Source organism: Pholis gunnellus (genome assembly GCF_910591455.1).
Source record: "Pholis gunnellus genome assembly, chromosome: 2".
Taxonomy (NCBI): Eukaryota; Metazoa; Chordata; class Actinopteri; order Perciformes; family Pholidae; genus Pholis; species Pholis gunnellus.
The window spans coordinates 12,297,499-12,318,594 of NC_136536.1; the positions used below are offsets into that span (position 1 = coordinate 12,297,499).

The following is a 21,096-nucleotide window of genomic DNA, read 5'->3' on the forward strand; positions in this document are numbered from 1 at the left end:
CTACAACCACTGCTGCCACCGTTTTATTATCCATATATGTGTTGTTATGGATAGAAATGCAATGCTCTCCCAGAGCGGTATCGATCTTCTCCTCTAACTCTCAGAGAGAGAATGAATAAGCATATTTTCCAAAATGTCCATTCCTTTAACCACACAAACCCTCACCTAATGTAAACCTGTGTGTCTTTGCTTTGTATCTAAATCTAGCCATGTCAAGTCTTAAAGCTAGAACTGTGGACTAAATGTTCGAGCCTAAGGCAGCACCTGGCAGGCCTTGTTTAGATATGCGTCATAGTTTTGCCTGTGACGAATTCAGAAAATCTGTGAAATAACGTAACTTTTTTTTCTTGATGTCCAACATGTGTTGAGACATTTTTATTACCAATGCAGGACATTGAAGACCACTCATAGTTTATACTGATTCACAGCTTTACTTACGTTGTCTACTGCTGTTGTCGTTGTTATTGTATTGGTATTGTATTGGAATTGGCATCTGCCTTTCTAAAGGTAGGGGTATGGTACTGGATTGGAATTAGGATTTGGTATTGGTATTGGCACTGGTATTGTTTTGTCCAAAAAAAATACATAAGACAAAAAAAAGACGTTTTGAAAAAACTAAAAACGTTAAGGCAAATAACGTTAGGCAAATAATTTAATGACAAAAGTATTGGCTTGTGGTTTTTTAATGTTTGCATGCTTGCGTGTCAAAGGACGTTACACCTACAACTGATACCATGTACTTCGCACATGATATCAATTTCATTCAAAACAAATCTCTAGTGGATGTTGTGTTTGCCTCACAGACAGTGAAGGCTCATAAAAAAGAGAATTATTATGCATATTGTGGGGGGCGGCGGAGGATGGTTATACTGTATCTACCGTGATGGGAAATATATTTATAACTTTTGCAGTGTAAGCAAAGATTTCACATACTAACTGATATCTCACCACATCATACAGATTATGGGCTACTCTGTGGTTTGATTTTTTACTTATGGATGTGTGCTCTTTTGTATTACATAGGCAGTTGGCATCCTAAGGGTTAAAAAGGGAGTATGGCATCATGTACTTGAAGTACGGGAAACGCTCCTGATATTTCTCGGAAGCTATTTCTCCACCTTGCCAAACAGGTTTCCCGACTACCTCAGCACCGTAAAGTAATTAGCAACTAGTGTAAAACAGTCAATCCATGATCGGACGTATCAATCAAACCAGAATCATAACAAATTGCAAAGTAAGTTCTGATTGTTTGTACCTGCTCATGAGCAATATGCACCAGGTAAACAAAGCTGTACTATGTGCATACAAGAAAAGTAATATTTCAATGCTTGGCAGTTTATGCATGAGTGTGAGTGTATGAGAGTGTGTGTGTGTGTGTGTGTGTGTGTGTGTGTGTGTGTGTGTGTGTGTGTGTGTGTGTTTGGGAGAGAGAGAGAGAGAGAGCAGTTCATGAAGACTGCAATATTCCAGATGGTCAGGCTGTAACACCGGTGGGAAATCACGGGCACTATTAGCTCAGCTGCTGCTCTGTTTCAATAAACGACTGGAAACCAGCTAAGTTTCTGATACACTTTGACTTAGTGACCCTCCATGACCCAGTGTTGTTTCTTTGTGTACTTTGATAGGTTTACAGTGTAGTGGCCTGTGGTAATATTTCACTGTTATGAATTTCTACACAAAACTTGACAAGTTGTAAAGTTGCTGATGCCATTCCTGTGAGCCCAGTTTGAGTTTTTATCATGTTGAGGTGATAGCCCATGAATAAAACACAGGGTGTATAATATCCGCTGCCTCTTCCATTACATACATGTCATATATCATCAGTCCGGCGCTACATTTGGATTTATTATGACACTGCTTATCAGGTCATAAATACAGTATCTGTGTCAAAGACATTTTAAAGGAACATGACATGCAGAGCTTTAATATAGCAAGTATTAGCAAGGTAAAGATATAGTAATGTTTACCTGAGCAGAGAATGAAGTTTCTCTCCCTCTGTGTGTGTTGTTATCCAAGCTTCTCCTTGCTTTGTTTACATAGCTGGGCTGGCCATGCGTGCATATTAGTGCATATTAGTGCATGTGAGCGTACCCTGCTGGCTAGCTCAGGGCCACCGCTCTAATCTGGCGGTCACAACGTAGCGTAGCTTTTTTCCTTTTTAAGGTTAAATGTATATTTACACGTTTCTGTAAACTCACCCAGAGCCTGGTTCTGCCCAAGGTTTAACAAGTGGAGTTTTTCCTGTATACTTCTCACCATCAGTTTTTACCATTTTACTAACAATAATGCACACTCTAATCTGGAGAAATATGAGCATGGTTGAATGGAAAGTAAATTCTGCCACTGACAAAGCTTCACCTCCAGCCTTTGATTCCAATTCAGTCTTAATTGTATTATTGAATCATCCCTTTTACTTTGAGTACTAAGCCACTGAATTGATGTAGCAGTTTCAGAATTGGTTTACGATCTCATTTAACTCCAAACCCCAGACGTATGTTGGTTGTTAATACATGAGGTTGTCCTCTCTGTTTGAACAGCAAGCTCTTTGAGTCAGGTGAAGTTGGTTGTGTTACAGTTACTGTGTGTCTCAGGCCTAGAAAGTTTTGGGGAAATCCCTTAACTACGTAAACCCTGCCAAAACAGACACATGTTGCAGTGTCAGTGGTGTACTGGAATCTACGTCTGAACTAATGATACACGTAACAAAGACAAAAAGGAACATGCTGTGTGAACTGTAAAATGCAGTCGTCTGTTCTTAATGTGGGTGTGTTGCAATACCTCTGGCCGTTTGCTTCCCCACAATGGTTCATGAGGAACAATGTCATTTGAATGTAGCAGCCTCAGGAAGCTGATATCTGAAATACTATATATCAGAGTTACAATTATGTTCACAGAATTGAGTGATTAATTGAGTAACTCGTGATATAAGTGAAACCATTCTCCAAAAGCAATATTTCTAGAAATATGATTTCTAGAACACTGCTCATTATCAATGGTTTAGATGTGTATACGGCCACGGCGTGCCAAGCGGAGTTGATGATGGATGATTGGCCATTATAGCCAGGAAACTGTTACAATTTAAAATGATGCAGGATGATTAACAGTAGCACTTTATTTCAATCCCCTCTATTAAGCAATTATAAGCAGCACATAAATGTTTCATGAACATGCCTATATATGGACTGAACCACATTTAATGAGACCAAAGTATACATGTTTAAATAAGTTGTACATTGTAATGCAAATATCCAAGTGTGTGTAAAGTATGTTGAGTTTTTCAGTTTACATCCTTTATGTTTCTCACATAATCTCATTGCCTTCCATCTCTGCTCTATCTTCACCGTTGCTGAGATTCAGTTATCCCAACATTATAGCCCAAAATATAACGCCACGTCATTACCTTCCATGGTACCTCTGCTGTGAATAAAATGATGAGAAACCACAGATACACTGCAGGTTTTTATTCCATAGCTAAAAACACTCACTGAATCTCTATCTGCTAAATGAAATCGACAAACCACTCCCACTCTAATAACTCTTCTGGCCAAAGGGGTTTGGCCAAAAGTGTGCAAAGACTATAAGAGAGATGACGTCCAGGTGGAGCGTCACACAGGTGAGGTATTCAGATTGTCATGTCTCCACCCTCTCCTGTCTGAGGATACTACTTCACTGCACCAGACACAGGAGCACACACCTCTGACTTCACAAGGTACAGATATACTCATGCTCATTCATTCAGGTTCTGACTGTCTATCGGAGAAGTTAGAGAAGTATGTGTGACAGCTTCTTTCACTTCTCACTTCAGCTCGTGAGTTTTGATTTTGGTGTCTCACAAGTGTCCTTTCTCTTTCCAGATTATTCTTTGAGTATGCTGGCCCAAATGGAGACGGTGAGTCATTTTATTTCAATAATTGTGTATGCGTTGTTGTTCTTTGTGTTGTTTTTAAGTAGCCCATGAATGAAAAAGATAAATCATTCATATTGTTTCAGTAAAAGTGTACTCGGTTACATTGTGTTTGTAGCTGATGTGTGGCTGATGTTGGCTGAGGGTAAAAGGTTGTTTGTAAGAATAGCAGCTAAGCCACACATCACTGTTACCTGAATGTTATCTCTGCTGGTGAAAGCATAAACACTTGCATAAATTTGCCAGTCAAACTTAAATACACATGGTCACAGTGTTGTTACCTGGCTCATTCCCAAGTCAACAAACAGACCGACACCCACCTCGTATACAGCTCACTGCTGCATGTGAATGACATTAACTTGGGTCCAATCAAATCTATGCTTGATGGGGGGGGGGAAAAGTATAATATTACAAGACTGATCACCGCTCTTTAATGTTCTGTAGAAAACGGATGTTTCATAGATCCACAGCTCATTTAAAATGCATGACTGAGTGCATCCCTAATCTTTAGATCTCTGAATAAAATGATTCACTGTGTGATGCACCGCAACAAAACAACAATGGCTTTTTTGTGAAAAAAAACCCAGCAGGTGTGAGGTCTGATGATAACAGCACCTCATACAAGATAAATGCCACCCATCATGCAAAGTATTTCTTTCTCTGTCAGCATCACATAACAAACTCTCCCAAGTAAAAAAAAAAACAAGAGTGTGTATGATTTCTGAATGCCTCTGTGCTACTCTGTGTCTGTCAGATGGCTTATGTAACTGAGATCCGACTGAACGGAGGTCGGGGGGCCTGGAGCAGAGTGGCTCCCTCCTCCTGCCCTGAGGTGGACCTGGAGGTCATCGAGGAGTACTTGCAGGAACACTCACTGGAGGTCCAGCCTGCGCACACACACGCTTTCCCTCCAACCACCGTGGGGCAACAAATGCACGCACACTCCCACCAGGGCGCCAGGATCATAGGTTAGTGGAATGATAATCGGACAATGTAGGCGCTTGTGTATTTCTACATCGTTTATCTGACTGTATGTTTTGCCTGTTTGTCCGTAGAGAACAGCTGGTCAGGTCAGCATCCATATGAGTGGCACTGTGGCTCTCACACTCCTAATGAGGATTATGAAGAGCAAGCCCTGCCTCCCACCTGGCCTAGCCCCCATGACAACCAATGGGTGAGTTCAAGGACCTCGGGCCTCTTAGTAAAATAAAGCTTTATTACCTTTTTCATAGCTAAATGTGACAACACATCACTGTGTGTGTATTGATGTGTTTTTATACGCGTTTGCTTCAGGACCACATTGCGTATTCCTACGAGGTACCTGCATACATTGACTCAGACTCGCTGTCCAGTAGCTCCCAGTACCAGGAATACCAAGATTCCCCATCACCATTGTCTGACATGGGAGGCAGGAATGACAGAGACTCCCTGCCTCTTGCCCCACTTTCAGGTATATACACACGCATCCCCAAAAACTCTCAACAATAAAAAACTTCAACATATCTACACAACATGTATGTACATGTGTATTCAGTGTAAAGCTCTCTGTTGGGTTGTTTTGTTCACACATACAGACATGTATGAGTCATTGTTACCTCATATTTGTATTTGCATTCCCTTCCTCCTTGGCAGGAAAGAGGAAGGAGCGGTTGTTCCAGTTCCTGTTCGAGATGCTCCAGACTCCGTCGATGCGGAGCTGCATCTGGTGGGTCCAATCCTGCTCTGGCACGTTCCAGTTCTCCTCCCAAAACAAGGAGCGCCTGGCGCAGCTGTGGGGACGGCGAAAGGGTAACCGCAAGACCATGACCTACCAGAAGATGGCCCGGGCGCTGAGGAACTACTCTCGCACCGGTGAGATAAAGAAGGTGAAGCGGAAGCTCACCTACCGGTTTGATGAGAAGACACTGAGAGGCCTACAAGGAAACCCTAATACAGTGTAGGAAACACGATGGAGAGTGTGTATAAGCATAGAAATAGAATAAGCACAATGGATATTCAGATGGTTATCTCATGAATGTGTAACTTCACCCCCAGGTCCGAGCCTAACTCCACCTGGGCATTATTTTTACTATATCACTTCATGATATAGATAAGTCCCATCCGGTTGACTCTATGTCAACATTGGCTCTGCAAGTTTTAGAGCTGATATGACCTAGTTGGTGGTGTGTTGAGCCAGTTTCGACCCATGCAATTCAGATTTTCATAAATTTATTAAGAAATGTCAATATTAACACAAGCCTTTCTTTGTTTTTAATCACAGTACAGTCTTATATTTTTGTTTTCAGCTCAAAAAACATCTTTAATGTCCTTTCTGTTGATTCTAATTCTACGGCATGTAGAAAAAAATGAGTACTAAGTATTTGAAAAGTCAGAGGATGAAAAAACTCATGAAAACTTATGTAAATCTAAAAGGTTATCACATAATATCTACTTTATAAGTAGGACTTTTATCATTCTTAAAATGAAGGTGTGTTTTACTGATTTTGTGATTCTGTATTGCAGATATTCAGCAGATATAAGAGCATTTTATAGACTTGTTAAAAGAAATTAGGTTGTGTAAACGTGTGTGTGTCCAGTTGTATTAAGATGAAATAAATGAAAATATTTTAAGAAAACCTGATCGATTTTTTTCCATCCATCTATCTGTCTATCTATCTATCAATATATATATATATATATATATTAAACACACAAACACACACACTCCTACACAGACACACACCCATAGCCAAAACGGTATGCAAAGTCAGCATTGAAAAGCGTCTCTAAAACAAATCTGCATATCTACAGTTTCAGATACACAGATATTTTTGCACTGCATTTTGACCCTTGGATAACTTTGAGCCTTTCCCCCCCCACACACACACACTCGTTGTTAACCCAGTGTTAACCTAAGGCCAGCTATACAATTTAATCTGCTCCCCTACTACACCCTGGGTTAAATATCTGTTGGAACACGTCACCGATGTTTACATCCTAGAATGACTGGTGGCTACTGTTTAACAGAGTGGACAACAAATTGTGCTGGTGTGAAAGCTTCCTTAGTCTTTCTTAGCCCCAGGCTAACAGGACACTTTGCCCCAGGCTAAGGGTTAGGGTTAGCAGCAGCTCGCTTAGCCTGGGGCTCAGTGCAGTGTGAAAAGCCCTACAGAGTAAAAGGACACACACACACACACACACACACACACACACACACACACACACACACACACACACACACACACGTTAGAGACGTTACTTTGTTTAAAGCTGCAAAAGTAAAGCAATTTAATTTACATAGTCAAATGATGGGGCCACACACATACATACTGATAACCAGGGTACACGAGTGCAAATTACGTAATATTCAGCACACAGGGGCTGTCATTCCTGACCATGTAAGATAGGATAGGATAGCGCTGTGCTACTACACTACATTTCTATGCAGAATATAGTATTTTAATTCACTACATTTACTTGACAGCATTGGTTAGTAGATACTTTGCAGATTTAGATTTTATAAATAAAATGTATGATCAACCGATGAAATGTGATGCATTATGATCAATCAAACTGCCCAGCAGCATATAGAGTAGTTCAAGTAGTTACAACATTAAAACTATGCTATGAATAATATAATAGCTATCAAAATATGTCACTCTAAAAGAGGACATTTTGATATTTAAGAACATTTCGCTTTACTTGTAATTCCGTATTTCTACATCGTAGTCTTAATACTTGTAAAGGAATAAATGATCTAAAACAAATGTGACATGGCTCATTCTGAGGTCCTCTCCTCTTCTGAGGAGCATTCATCAGCGTGAGAAAAGGATTCTCACACACTGATGAAATACAGATGGCGTCTCCACGGAGTGCAGCCCTGTTGTGTGTGCACACAGAAGCGCATGCATGTTTGCATATAAAAACCATCTGGTCAATGTAATTCTGGTCATTTGAAGCCAAGAGCCGAAAGCAGGAAGAAATACACTATCTGAACAACAACCACGGGATTATGATGGACTCAATGCTCCAGTGGAATTCATCTCACCTGTCCACAGCCTTCAAGGAAACCTGCTCTATCAAACTTCGCAGCTTCTCTGTCTTCCCTGGTCTTCATCTTCAGTGATGGCTGAGTGGAGTTGGGTGGCCTACACAGCACTAGAAGTGCTGATTGCTTTGGCCTGTTGCCTTGGCAATGTGGTAGTGGTGTGTGCGGTGTGTATTGGTATCCGGGATTCCCTCCGGGAGCCCACCTTCTTCTTCATTGTGTCCCTGGCAGTGGCTGACCTCCTCGTGGGTGTGGCTGCCGTGCCCCTGGCTGTGCTGTTGGACGGCTGGGTGAGTGTGACCCCTGACCTGTGTCTACTTCTCAGCTGTGTCGTGCTCGTGCTGACCCAGGCCTCGGTGCTGTCACTGCTTGCTATCGCCGTGGACCGATACCTCCGGTTACACACACCGCTCAGGTGAGGTCAAACTCTGAAACACTGGTTTACAGGTAGATAAGCTATATGAATAACATAATAATATATGATGATTTGTAGAAATAACCCTCTCTTTTATTCCTTCCGTTTCATCCCTCATCCTCAGATACAAAGCTCTGGCCACACAGAGGCGCACATTGATGGCTTTGTCTGTGTGCTGGACACTTTCCTGTCTGCTGGGGTTCACCCCTCTGTTTGGCTGGCGCAACCAGTCCTCTCTAGCATCTGATTCCACCAATATAACCTCCTCGTCCTCCTTCATTTCTCCACCCTGCACCTTCCTCTCGGTTATTTCCCTCCCATTCATGGTTTACTTTAACTTCTTGGGATGTGTCATGGCACCCCTGCTGGTTATGACCCTCCTCTACATACGAATCTTCTGGAGCCTGCAGGGCCGTCTAAAGGAGAGCTGTCCCCAAGCCCAGGCCTCTCTGCTCAGGGAGAAGAGGCTGGCCTGCTCCCTGGCTCTGGTTCTCATTTTGTTTGCCGGCTGCTGGATTCCTCTGCACCTGATGAACTGCCTGCTGTTGTTTCATGGTCCTCAAGCTGTCACACGGGGGACACTTTATACAGGCAAGTGACATTAGCTTTTCAAGTACTTAGTCGGTCTGCAATTAGTGGTGTTGTTTATTTGTTTGGAAAGTTCCCCCGAGAAGCTTTAAATATCTTACAGTACTTACAGAAAACACAGTTACAGTGAAATACATTTTTTTTCCAGGTATTCTCCTGTCTCATGCCAACTCTGCAGTCAACCCCGTGGTCTACGCTTGTCGCATCCCAAAGATCCAACAGGCCTACGGTCAAATATGGAGGCACTTCATTGTGAGGCTCAACTGTTGCCATGGGGACAAGCAAGTTTGCCAATCAATAACAATCAGCCAAGGCAACGCCACAGAGACGAGTGGATCAAACAAAGGACCGCAGCGTTTGGTTTGAATGAACACGAAACATGAAAGTACGAAAGCAAAACAACAAGCATGAAACTCCTCCGTGGCATTTGATCGCCTGCTGCTTGTCTGCAAACTTTTATTCAAGTCAAAGCCATCTCGTGAGTTTCCACCAGAGGGTGCTGTGGACTAACAAACTCATTCGCCGCTGTTGCACACAAACCATGAAACCGCCAGGAGCTGCAGTAAGTCACAAACAAACAATATCAAGACCTCATACACTGATTTTTGGACAACTGATTTGAGGCAGGTATGACTTTATTGAGATGTACATATATTTTTGTCATTTGACAGCTTCAATCAATTCATCACCAACCTTTTGAAGCACATATCTACTTGCTCTTTTCTTTGTGAAATCTACAAATAAACGTGGTGCAATCCCAAGAGTGTGTCGAGCGTTCACAAGGGTTCAGTAAACTCCTCAGGGAAGGCAATGGACTGTATAGTTATCACCGGAGCAGGGTGCAATCCCACCCACCAAACTATACAACCTACTACCTCACCCTGACAGAGCCCAGATCCAACACACGTTTTCGTCCGGTTAGGGAACACAAAACTATTTAAACCCGGTCTAGCAAGAACAAAAACAATGCTTTACACAGTGCATTGTGTTGATTGCTGCACGCGTACGTTTTTGATTGGATGACGCGATTGCACATCTGGAGATGACAGTCGCCGAGTTGCTGACTCAGCTGTCTCCTTGGGAAAGACAGTAGATTGTATAGTTATCTCGAAAAGAGGTTTACACAACCCCACAACTATTCAATCTACTACCTCAGCCCCAAGGACAGCATCCACGTTGCTTCCACATCAAAGATCCACAAAGGTATCTCTCCTGCAATGGTACAAAGAAAAAGAGACAGATAGGGTTATCTTAATTAACTAATGTATCACTGTGAAATAAATGCAAGATGATACTGGGTAGGACTGTCCTTTTTTGAACTGAATATTTACATTACATTTTCGACTGATGTGTTCAAATTCAGTGCCAGCTGAAAGGAGTGTAATCGTATCATCTCTTTGTTTTTGTTCATGGAAATGCTTCAAAAACCACGACTCATGGCCGTATACTGCTTCATGACAACATGCCTTCAACAGCCGAGATTTGGAGGAACGTCTTTCACTTCTGAACAAAAGATGCTTTTAAATATTGGCACATCCTCACCGATCAATCCAGCTCCTTTTTTTTTTTAATGCGGAGCTGAATCTCTTCAAGAAATCAGTCACATTTAAATATATCTAAGAAAAATAATTTAAACGGCAAGCCGACATCGGAAAGTGAGAGCAGTAATGTGTGAAAGCCCAACAAACAACTCACTGGCTTCTCTGGCATGTGATCGAAAAGAGAAGAAAAAAAAAAAAGAGCTGCTCGACTCTGCCAGGAATTTGTTTCCGTTTTTGCCAAAAACTGAGCTCATTCCAGTGGGCTATCCCTGTGTAGGCTGGCTGCTGCTTCTCAGATGGAGGTACACACACAGATGCCTGCAAATATGGCTTCCACCAGCTGCCTCTGATTGAATACAAGGCTGGGATTCTGCCCCCTAAAACACAACAAGGAAACACAAAATGGCGGCTCGCACATCGGCCATTTTAGGTCTTCTTAAAAACACTATAGAGTCTACCTTTCGGCTGTTTTTCCGAGCCTGCTGCCTCGCGGGGAAGAAAGAGCTGCTATTCTTTCGACAGTGATGGAGAATCAATTTTGTTGCCAAGCACTGAAACGAAGCCAACAGACCCAACGACACACTCACGGGCACAAAGTAAGAGAGCAACTCGAACAATACTTAGTATCGGACAGCTGTAACGTTCACAGAGAAAAGGCGTCATCACATACAGCGTGTTACTGGCACCGACAGCAGGTCAGATTCGGCACTGAACTAGCAGTTTGTACTTGTGCTTTCTTAAACTTGTATTCATTTCACTAAGAAAGAGTTGGCTCATTCTCAGGCAGCTGACTGTTAAACTCTTATGGGATAAAGGTTTGGATGGGCCAGCAGGTCAATAACATGGCAGCGACTGAAGGGTTAATGGGCCAGACTAAATGCCAGACCTGGGCCTCAGATAGACAGAGAAGGGGTTAGGAGGTACATTGCTTGCATAAATTAGCATACAGCCACAACCCCTGAGACTTGGTCCAGACCAGCCCATAGTTAGCATGCAGTAGACCCTGCTAGTCTGATTACAGAAGACCAGACAGACAGAAGGGGTTGGGGGGGGGGGGGGGGGGGGGGGGGGGGGTGCTGGCACGATGCCCAACTCTGCCACCGTGCCAGTGACAGATCTACGAGCTCTGTTTGGTCGCCGAGAAATGTCCCCTGACTGGAGCTGTATTTGGAAGGAAGACTAATAGTGATATGACACAGTGTACGGGGGGGGGGGTCGGGGGGGGGAATGGGTCAAATTAATGGACATCAAAACAGGACATCTGAGCATGGCCTTGAATGGAAAAAAAACATTTAAACATTAAATGCTTGTGGGAAATTCTGTGCTTCTGGGTTAATTGCGAAAATTGGCGTCCCATTCCCGGCACAGTTCCCGACTGTTGTGGAAACACAGAGGCCAAACCCGGTCAGTCATGTGAGCTCTATTGGGCGGCTGTTGTCTGTGATCGTGGACTTTGTCTATGGCACATGAAAGGGACACACATGGCTCAGCTGGGGGGAAAATCATTTTCTCTGTCAACAGCTCCAAAATAAATGAGCCTCCAGCCAGTGGGGCAGCTGAGAGGATCTTGACGACATTTGGCCTGTTGAGTTAATCTCATCTGCCTATCAGAGTGTGTGTCTGTGCATCTGTTTCAGCTGAACGACGACTAAATGATCGTCAATTTGTATCTGCAGTATTTTGTAAAAGCCAAGAAACACAGACCTTGTCCTCGCTTGCCCTCGGATAAAGCTGCTCTGCGGTATTCAACCAGGATATGTTTTTCTTGAGACAATTTCCTGCTTTAGTATGTTAATCTTTCGTCGGGTGACAGTTACTCATGTTTCTTGTGGGTGTTCCAAAAACCACATGTCAGTCGTAGCACTGGGAATTTGATCTTTTTCTATAACAAACAAATGTATAGCAACAGCATCTAAAGCTCATGCCTGACTCTGTTGAGACCTGCAACGACCGATATTTGTTTAAAATAAATTCATTTTCATAATACCGCCACAACTATAGAATAAGAGGGCCTTTAAGGTTAACACCTACAAAAAACACAAGATGTTTATCTACCTATTCCACTCTTGTTGATTAAGTTAAGAACACAATCTGAATGGCTGCTAAATTGAATTACAAGCATTTTTTTAACTTCTAACGTCAAGCTGCTGCTCTAAAAAACACCCCTAGTGCTCCATCTTTAACAAATCAAAACCCTTGCGAAAAATATGGTGGAAGCAATAGGCCTTCGCTTTCTCCCCAACACCGTGAAAGGATGCGGGTTTTGTCGGATTCGTTCCTCGCCCAATACAAACAACGTAAACACACATATTAAACAGCGAATCCCCAAACGCACACAACACACTCAATTGCCAACAAAACTCCTCTGAAATGGAGCAGATTTTTCGCAGTATATATACCTATTGGATTGCCCGGTCCCTTGGTCCGCGAGATGGGATGAATGCTTGGCAGACACAACGGAGGGGGCACCAGACGATTGGTACAGGTTCTTGTGTGTTTCTCCCCCTCTCTCTCTCTCATCTCTCTCTCTCTCTCCCTGAGCTTTGTGCCAAGAATGGGCAGTGTCTGTGTGCCAGGCAGAATTTCAATGAGGGAGGAAGGAGTCTGTGATGGTGGGCAAAGAGGAGGAGGAGCGGTGGGGGAGCTGGAGTTGGCAGAGGAAGTATGCCACACAATAAATGGCAGGACGAAGAACTCCCACAGTTAAAAAGATGCAAACGGATGTCTTGTCTTACTCGAGTCTTATTTTGGAGAAAAAAAATAGTGTCCGGGCATCTGGCCGATCTTCAAGAAGGCTGATCTTCAGTAGAGCGCTGTGGTGATTTTGTCATGCCTGCTATTGATCTTCCCCACTCCCCGAGGAGTTCCTGATCACATTAAAAGGACGATGGACGGGTGCACTGAGCCTCCTCCGTGCTCACTTGGCACGGTGCTCGCTCTGATGTTCTGTACGTCCTCATTAACCGAGCGCAAACACACGAGGCTCACGTGTGTGCGTGTAAACAGAAATACGCCGCCACATGCGTGTACTCGCACACAACCAGTCAGTGGTAGACAGTTGCTTGACCTGCGTGTACATGAATGAAGCTCATCCTATCTGATCCTGATATAGTCATTGTTAATTAAAGGAAAATGTTTCCAGTCCTTTGCCATCAACTCCACTGTTTCGCAAGACAGAGGGCCGCACACACAAATGTAAGGATTGCAGACATAAGAGTTAGGTAAACATGTCAGGCATGTGTTTGATGAAAAGATAGTATGACCCAGATAAGGCAGAAGTATAAGGGAGCCATTGTGTTGACCATTTTAATATGAAATAATAAATAATATATATATATATAAGACAATACCTGAGTGTATTAGTCAAAGTATACCCGAGAATTATTCCGGATGCGTTTCTAAAAACTGAATGAAGAGAATGTAGATCAAAGGTTTTGTTTCCTCTTCATTTTGTTTTTTCCACTTGTCTATGCTTTTGCTAATGTTCTGATAAGATGTGCGGTTAGTTACCATGGTTTCAAGTGTTTTTTTGATCGCTCAGATGGTTGGCCTGCATGTTGCTACACGCCTACATGTTATAGCATTCACTAATGTCACACAGAGTAGGCCATAGACACTCACACACATGCGCAGGGTGTGCGTGCATATTTGCGCGCATGTACACAAAGACGATGCGTGCAAGAGTGCAAAGTGGTGTAGGTCAGGATGAAACAGCTGCTGCTTCCTGTATGAGAAGAGAAACTTCCTGTTGCCTCGCTGCGAACCGCGGCTGGTCAGCCAAGATATCAACCAATCAGCTATGTTTAGGCTGAATGCAGGAAGTTACCCTGACTGCCTCTAGGAGAAAAACTCAGAAACATTATGAGGCAACACGCTAAGTTCATCTGAGGATAAGAGAGGGGCGGGGAAAGAGCTCTCCTACTCCTACCTCTCTTTCTGTCTCTGTAACCCTTGTTCTCTCTCTTTTTCTACAGCTTCTTCTTTCTTAACATTTTCCTTTTGTCCCTGTCACACGTCGACGTTCATGAGGAGAGGTTCTTTTGGAGGTTTCTTTTGGTAAACTCATTTGCTGCTTAATGCCAACGCTGGTTGATTTGAAATGACAGAGGGTGATGCAGGGGAATTAGGAGTAATGTACCCACGAGATGTGATGACGGTGAGGGGTATGTTGAAAGGGTCTGCCCATATTCACTGTTTCATAAACACGTGGCACGAAGGCGCCATCTTAACACCAACCCTTATTTAGATCAAGATACAGCACTAACAATAAGCAGTCAAGTTAAGAGTCCTGATAGTACATACAATATGCAGGTAATTCAGATTGATCAATCTGTATTAGATTTCCCCTCTGAAAGTAGGTTGAAAGATCAAATCGGTTGTCGATTAATTCACACATCCTGTTTTATCTACTTCGGCGAGTGCAGCAGTAATATATGCTTTTGTTAAATGGCATTCTGGCCCCTGTAATCAAAATATGCAGTGCAATATGAGTAGGATAAACATCGATCGAACAAATGCTGCTGGTCTCTTTTGGTTCTTTTTCAACAGGCGGGTGACACTGGTGAAAATAGATCAACAGCTTTACTGATACAATGAGGAAGAACTACTGAGGAACACCAACATGTCTTTACAGTGTCGTCCGTTTGTTTGACCTAACTCGGTTTCATTTCTGCCTCAGTTTCCTCTGAAATGCAAAGTATCATAAACAGTAGCCTATGACGCCGCAGGGTGTCGAGGCAAACGTTACAGTTGCCACCTTTCAACTGCCGCACCTCTAGATCGCAGAAAGATAAACCTTGCGCACAAACGGGCATGTTCCTGAGAAACAACTACCCCATATCTGAGTTCTAACGGTGGCAGAAAGTGCAAACAGCGTCAATGTTGCCCTTACACTCGCTATCATAACTGCTCTGGGTGATAAGATACCTGCCAAGTGTCTCACTTGTCCTGTGGGTGGAGCTTAACTTGCACTGACCTGAACACAACAACAGCTCTGTGGCTCGATCGACCCTCTGAGGTCAGAAAGTGACCCGCGGAGGCCTGTCCTTCCTCCTGCCAGTCTACAAAGAGACACCTGTTTGGTACGAAAAGCCACAGAAAGACTGTTTGCCACCCTGTCAGAGCCTGCTGTCCTAGAGCAGAGAGGGGAGAGGGAGAGGAGGACAGGGACAGAGAGAAAAAAAAGAGATAATGGAAGCAGGAGAAAGAAGATGGTCAGCAGGGAGCCGAGGAGTCCCCCTGAGCTCCAGAAAAGTTTCTCCTGCTATGTCCATGGAGCCAAAATGGCGGTGAGCTGATTGCAGCGTGGCAACTGACGACGATAGACACATTTACAGTAGGAAGACCACGATGAAGGACAGAGATGAGGGTGAGAGGAACCGAAGGAGAAAGATTATAGGGCTGTGGAAAAGATGGGAAGCAGTGTCGCAGGATAAAAATGAAAAATACCTGGAGCCTGTACGTGAGCGGCGGGCTGGGCCAGAGGACTGGAGGAGAAGAGGGCCGTGATGGCGGGAAGAAGGGAAAAGAGAGGAGTAGAGCACACCCTCTGAGAGCTACACCCCCTTCCCACAATCCCCTCCTACTGGCGTGAGTGCGTCTGTCCGCACACAGGGTGACAGAGGGACGTCTGCTCTCCCCACAGCCCTATAACACATACACAGAAAACGCACACAAGCCACAGTATCAACCACACTGAGCACAACGAAAAGAGAAAACTGACTTCCAATAGACTCACGGTTACTTGTAGTTTGCGTATGACCAAAAACGGAGACAAGCACACACAAGCACACAGCAGGAGGACACTTTAAAGCTCAAACATACACATAATCAATTCGCCAGCCTTTGGATCGCCCTCTGCTCTGCTCTGCCCTGTGCTGTGTTTGCCTCGGTCCGCCGGCCCACTTTGGCACTGCTGCCAAGAGGGAAGGGGAGAAAAAGGAGGGGAGAGGGGGGGAGTGTAGAGACAGAAAGAGGAAGGGAGGGACATGCTGTAGCGAGAGAGAGAGAGAGAGAGAGAGAGAGAGAGAGAGAGACAGAGAGGAGGAACAGAAAGAGGAGGAGTCAGAGAAAAAGAGTTAAGACAGAGAGTGAGACACAACCAGACAATAAAAAGAAAGAGAAGAAACTGTCGTGACACGGTTACACAAAACAGCAGGACGGCAGCCCTCTGACAAAATGTATGTTAATCATGTGAAATCCGAAACACACCTCTCACCCTGTACTGTACTTGTTGTATTGGGCAGCAACAGACAGATGGCGAGACAGACAAGCCCCTCTGCCATGTTGTTCCATCTCACCGTATATATTTACAATCAATAGATCCAGAAACAGCCCATACTGGTTCGAACTCTGAACTGATGGACATTTGTTGTCAAGTTCTCTCGCCTCGTCTTTTTTCCGAAATCTGCTTTTCTCTGCGTCCCCCCCCCCCCCCCTCCTCCATCCTTCTGCAAATTCGTCCTCTCCCTCTATCGGGGATAATATCTGCCCTCCGCGGTGGGAGAGGTTTTAGGGAGTTAAGCTAAATGGATCAATGGGAGAGGAGGGTGGATATTTCAGAGAATGTCACTTTTTTTCCCCCTAGCCGTTGGCATCCTTCCCACGTCTCCCTCTGCTTTCACACACCAGCCAGTCAGCTGAACACCAATGGATCTTGGATCAGCGAGCCGTCGCCTCTAGATGACCCCAATCATTAGGAGAGAAAACATAAATCCATCTGCTCATAAATGGCCGTCCCTATCTATAGCCTGGTTGCGGCCCAATCCCTGGTGTTTGAGCGGGTATCCCAAGCCGAGCCAACCAATCAGAACTTGCTTCTGAGCTGACGTCATTTTGCAAATGCAGAGTGCAAATTCAAAAAAGAAAAAAAACGGGAATGCTTTTTAAATTGGAAACAAACACTCTCTTCTTTTAAAACTTACATCAACCACTTGAAGACACACAAAACAAAGCTTTCGTACATTAAACAGTTGATTTCTCGTCACAGCTGCTGTAATACCGGAGTTATTTAGTCCTCAAACTCACACAGACACACACACTCACACATTTTTGGAGGGTTCTTCCAGTCCTCAAACACCACGGAGACAAAACAGACCACTATAGTCCAGCTTCTCTGCTTAAACTCCACATGAGTCTTTGCTCGAAGACACGACAATGGACACAGACACACACACACATTCATACTGTACACAGGCGCACACACACATATGGTGCGAACAATCCGGTTCCTCCATGGAGGCTCAGATTCAGCCAGCAGGTTGGACAGCCCCTCAACCTGACGTCACGTCTCCTTTGTTGCTTATGCATTTATTTCTCTCCTCAGCTGAACTCTCTGAACCCAAAGGCCCCCCCCCACCCCCACCCCCACCCCCCCCGCCTCCCGTCCTGTCCTCCAGCCCTACACTTACCCCCTGCCAATGAAGGCGGGCAAATACAGTATGGCTTTAACAAGGAACAAAAAAAAAGGGAGAGACAGACAGACACAGAGAGGGGAGAAACAGAGAGAAGGAGAGAAAGGAGCTCAGATGTCTCTCACTTTTTCTTTTGCTCCTTTTCTTTCTTCGATCGCTCGCCGTGTCTCTTCCTGCTTGGCTTGTAAAAAGTTTCAGCTGCATGGCGGGGCCGGCCTCTTTTGGCAATCGTCCAACTCTTGACTCTCCTGTCCCCTTGCAAGAGGGAGAAGGAGGGGAGGACAAATATAGTCACAGCTAGACAGTACTGCAGCGGCAGATGTACTCTGAATGCACAGCGACCATTTCTATTTCATACAGGAAGAGAGACGTTTGTGACTTGTTTTCAGTATTTATAATAAGCAACAGTGAAGCATTGCACAGTGGGTCTCATGTAAGCTAATCACAGCTTGAGACTTTGAGCAGAGTTTTTGAACGGCTGTGCCACAGTTGTGTGTTTAGTCTGCCTTTAACTGAACGTGACAGCTGAGTCTGATAACAGTGTGTTTTGGTGCTCACGCCCAGTTCACACAGGGACACACTCACTTTGTTATCTCTCCTGGTATCAATAACACAAGCAGCTCAGTACAGACAGATTTACACATGCACTGGGAAGATTTGAAACTAAATATTTACATTATTTAAAAAGATAAAGCGAACTGGCCTCTCTGTTTCACTGCATAAGTACACGGATACACTCATGAACTTTGTTACTGATTTACTTAGCTCAACCTCGTGCACAGGGGTTTTAATATTGTAAAGTCAAGGTAGTTTATCAGAAAAAGTAGCCTAATCATTTAATGAATTACTCTAAACTATAGTTTGTATTTGCTTATAATACTCTGTAATTACAGGACTGATTAAAGCATTACATTTTGAGAAAATGAATAATAAATGTATTTGTTATTTCACTGTTTCTCACTCTTCCATGAGGCTAACCTTAAAATAATGGGCAATCTGTTTCCACAGCTCTTCCAAATTGTACACCTTTTTTTCCTATTATGTTTCCTAAAGATTATTATTTGGCTATAGGCAGTCAGCTAATATGTCCACATATTAGTTTATGAGCTAAAATATTGTAAAGGCATACATAAACACATTTTTGGTGGTACAATAATTATGGAAATTATTATTATTTATTTATTTGAATTGAAAATATATCCATAGAAATATACGTGTATCAAGTTATTGATTAACTGAATAAACACAGAATAATAATCTGAAGTAAACTCATTATGGGGGAAATAAAGAGTTGCACAAACGCACTTGTCCTGCCTGCAATGACGGGTTGTTTAGTTATTGTTTGAAGCATTTAATAAAGAAGTTATTTTAATTAAAAATGAGCTCTTATATCTGTCGTGGATCAAGAAACGTTAATGCGATCATAAAGTGTGACGTCAGGTTTTTAGAGGCCCCATAACATGTATTTAGTGTGGTTTAGAGTAACCGAATTATTATATTTCGCACAAATGATCCAAATGCTGGCGAATAAATGCCCCTTGAGGAAAAATGTTGATATTGGACTGTATAAATAAAATTGACTTGATTAAATAGAAACAGCTCATTGAATGATTGTAGAGTCCTGACCAACAGAATGTCTTCTGAAATGATGTGGATGCTAACGTTACAAGCTAACGTTACAAGCTAAAAGCTACTAGCTTGTCCGATTTGAAGAAGTGTTTACCAACTGGGGGAAAAAAAGTCAAGACTCTTGAAAATGCATAACTTCAAAACAACAACCCAAGCTAAATAAACTTTAGAAAATCATAAATTAGAGCTAAACTGCTGCTTACCTGGCTGAAGAGGCTTTGCGAGCTGGTCGGACAAAACAATGCTGCACAGAGCAAACCACATGCATAATTTAGAGAGGAGGAATATCTACATAATATACATTTTCAGAATTTATTTAGCGTTATATACTAATTTACTATGTACATGATAACGGAATCCATATAGGCCACAGACTATGACTCTTTTACGTTTTAATTTAGATCATCAGTAGGTACAAGTGTATCCAGTATCTGTCTAACAGGTGGCTTGATGCAGTTTTTGCTTAGCTCTGATTGGCTCATTGGTCCAAACAGTAGCCAATAGTAATCACAGTGGGACATCTCTGGTGGCACTAGAGTGGCAGCCAACTTGAAGATTGATAATTGTAGCAGGTATTAAACTGAGCACAATAAATGTGTCTTCTTTGATAGTTGCTATGATTTCTTTCTCTCTTTTTTTTGGGGGGGGGGGGCTTGGTACATGAATGCAACACTTTGTTCACTAACAGATGACAGTAATAGTCAGATTAAAACCTAAACAGTTTATCTATGTAACAGAACATCTGCCCTTAGAATAATACAGGATAGATTATTCCACTGTCACTGACTCTTGTTATAAACTAACATTTGGAGCAGGTTTCACTCTAGTTAGATGAGGCGCCCCATCTAGTGGAATACTTGTGTAAATGCATTCTGTGAGCCGTAAAGGCAATCCTTGAGGAATCATCCCAATTTTTTTTGCAGATGCTGTTTTTTGTTTATTATTATTCCTCCTAATTCCCTCTCGTGTGTGAATTTATCTACTTTGAGATCAGTCTGTACTTCTCCACTGTGTATTTATGTGTGATTTATGGAATTAGTTCACATACTGTAACAAGGCTCTTTATTTTATTTTAAACATGATCTATTACAGAAAAGTCAAGAGAAGAACACAGTAACCCATACGGTCATAAATAAGACATAGAAGACAAATCAAGCAAATGTTCGGGTGGAAAAGAAAAAAAAAACGTACGTTTTAGTAAATTATCAGGAGGAACTGGGTTAAGATTAGATATCATGTCATATTATTGCAGTTGTGTTTGTGTTTGTGTATATGTGTGTGTGTGTGTGTGTGTGTGTGTGTGTGTGTGTGTGTGTGTGTGTGTGTGTGTGTGTGTGTGTGTGTGTGTGTGCGTGTGTGTGTGTGTTCAGGGCCTTGGACTCATCATGATTCAATTGTATTAGATTGTTGTTGCTAAATGATCAAAGTGGCAAGTATAACTATAATGTCGGGCAACGGTGACGACAACAACCCGGAAGTGGGAAAGAGAAAAAAGAATTGAAGGGATGGAGCGTTGGAATGACCATTGAATGTCTTTGTTTCCATAATGAAGAGCAGCCTAACCACTCTGTGGACTCTGT

General features: G+C 43.0%; 2 protein-coding genes and 1 long non-coding RNA gene across 3 annotated transcripts; 2 read left to right on the forward strand and 1 right to left on the reverse strand.

Annotated features, from left to right (window-relative positions):
- Positions 1-3,625: 3,625 nt before the first annotated feature.
- On the forward strand, positions 3,626-6,485 carry LOC306713467 (transcription factor Spi-B). Its single transcript, XM_079183159.1, has 6 exons — positions 3,626-3,709; positions 3,855-3,889; positions 4,659-4,872; positions 4,960-5,078; positions 5,198-5,354; positions 5,537-6,485. Exons 2-6 carry the CDS (start codon positions 3,869-3,871, stop codon positions 5,842-5,844), a joined length of 819 nt encoding a protein of 272 aa, XP_079039285.1. The 5' UTR covers positions 3,626-3,709; positions 3,855-3,868; the 3' UTR covers positions 5,845-6,485.
- A 1,523-nt stretch (positions 6,486-8,008) lies between these two features.
- Positions 8,009-9,308, forward strand: LOC306703259 (adenosine receptor A1; the record flags this gene model as incomplete). Its single annotated transcript, XM_079169162.1, has 3 exons — positions 8,009-8,346; positions 8,471-8,937; positions 9,083-9,308. 3 exons carry the CDS (start codon positions 8,009-8,011, stop codon positions 9,298-9,300), a joined length of 1,023 nt encoding a protein of 340 aa, XP_079025288.1. The 3' UTR covers positions 9,301-9,308.
- Positions 9,309-9,330: 22 nt separating this feature from the next.
- Positions 9,331-16,373, reverse strand: LOC306703264. The gene is made up of 3 exons (XR_013767285.1): positions 16,299-16,373; positions 15,924-16,121; positions 9,331-10,146 (listed from the first exon to the last, which is right to left on the reverse strand). It is a non-coding gene; the product is annotated as an uncharacterized lncRNA (long non-coding RNA).
- Positions 16,374-21,096: the final 4,723 nt, after the last annotated feature.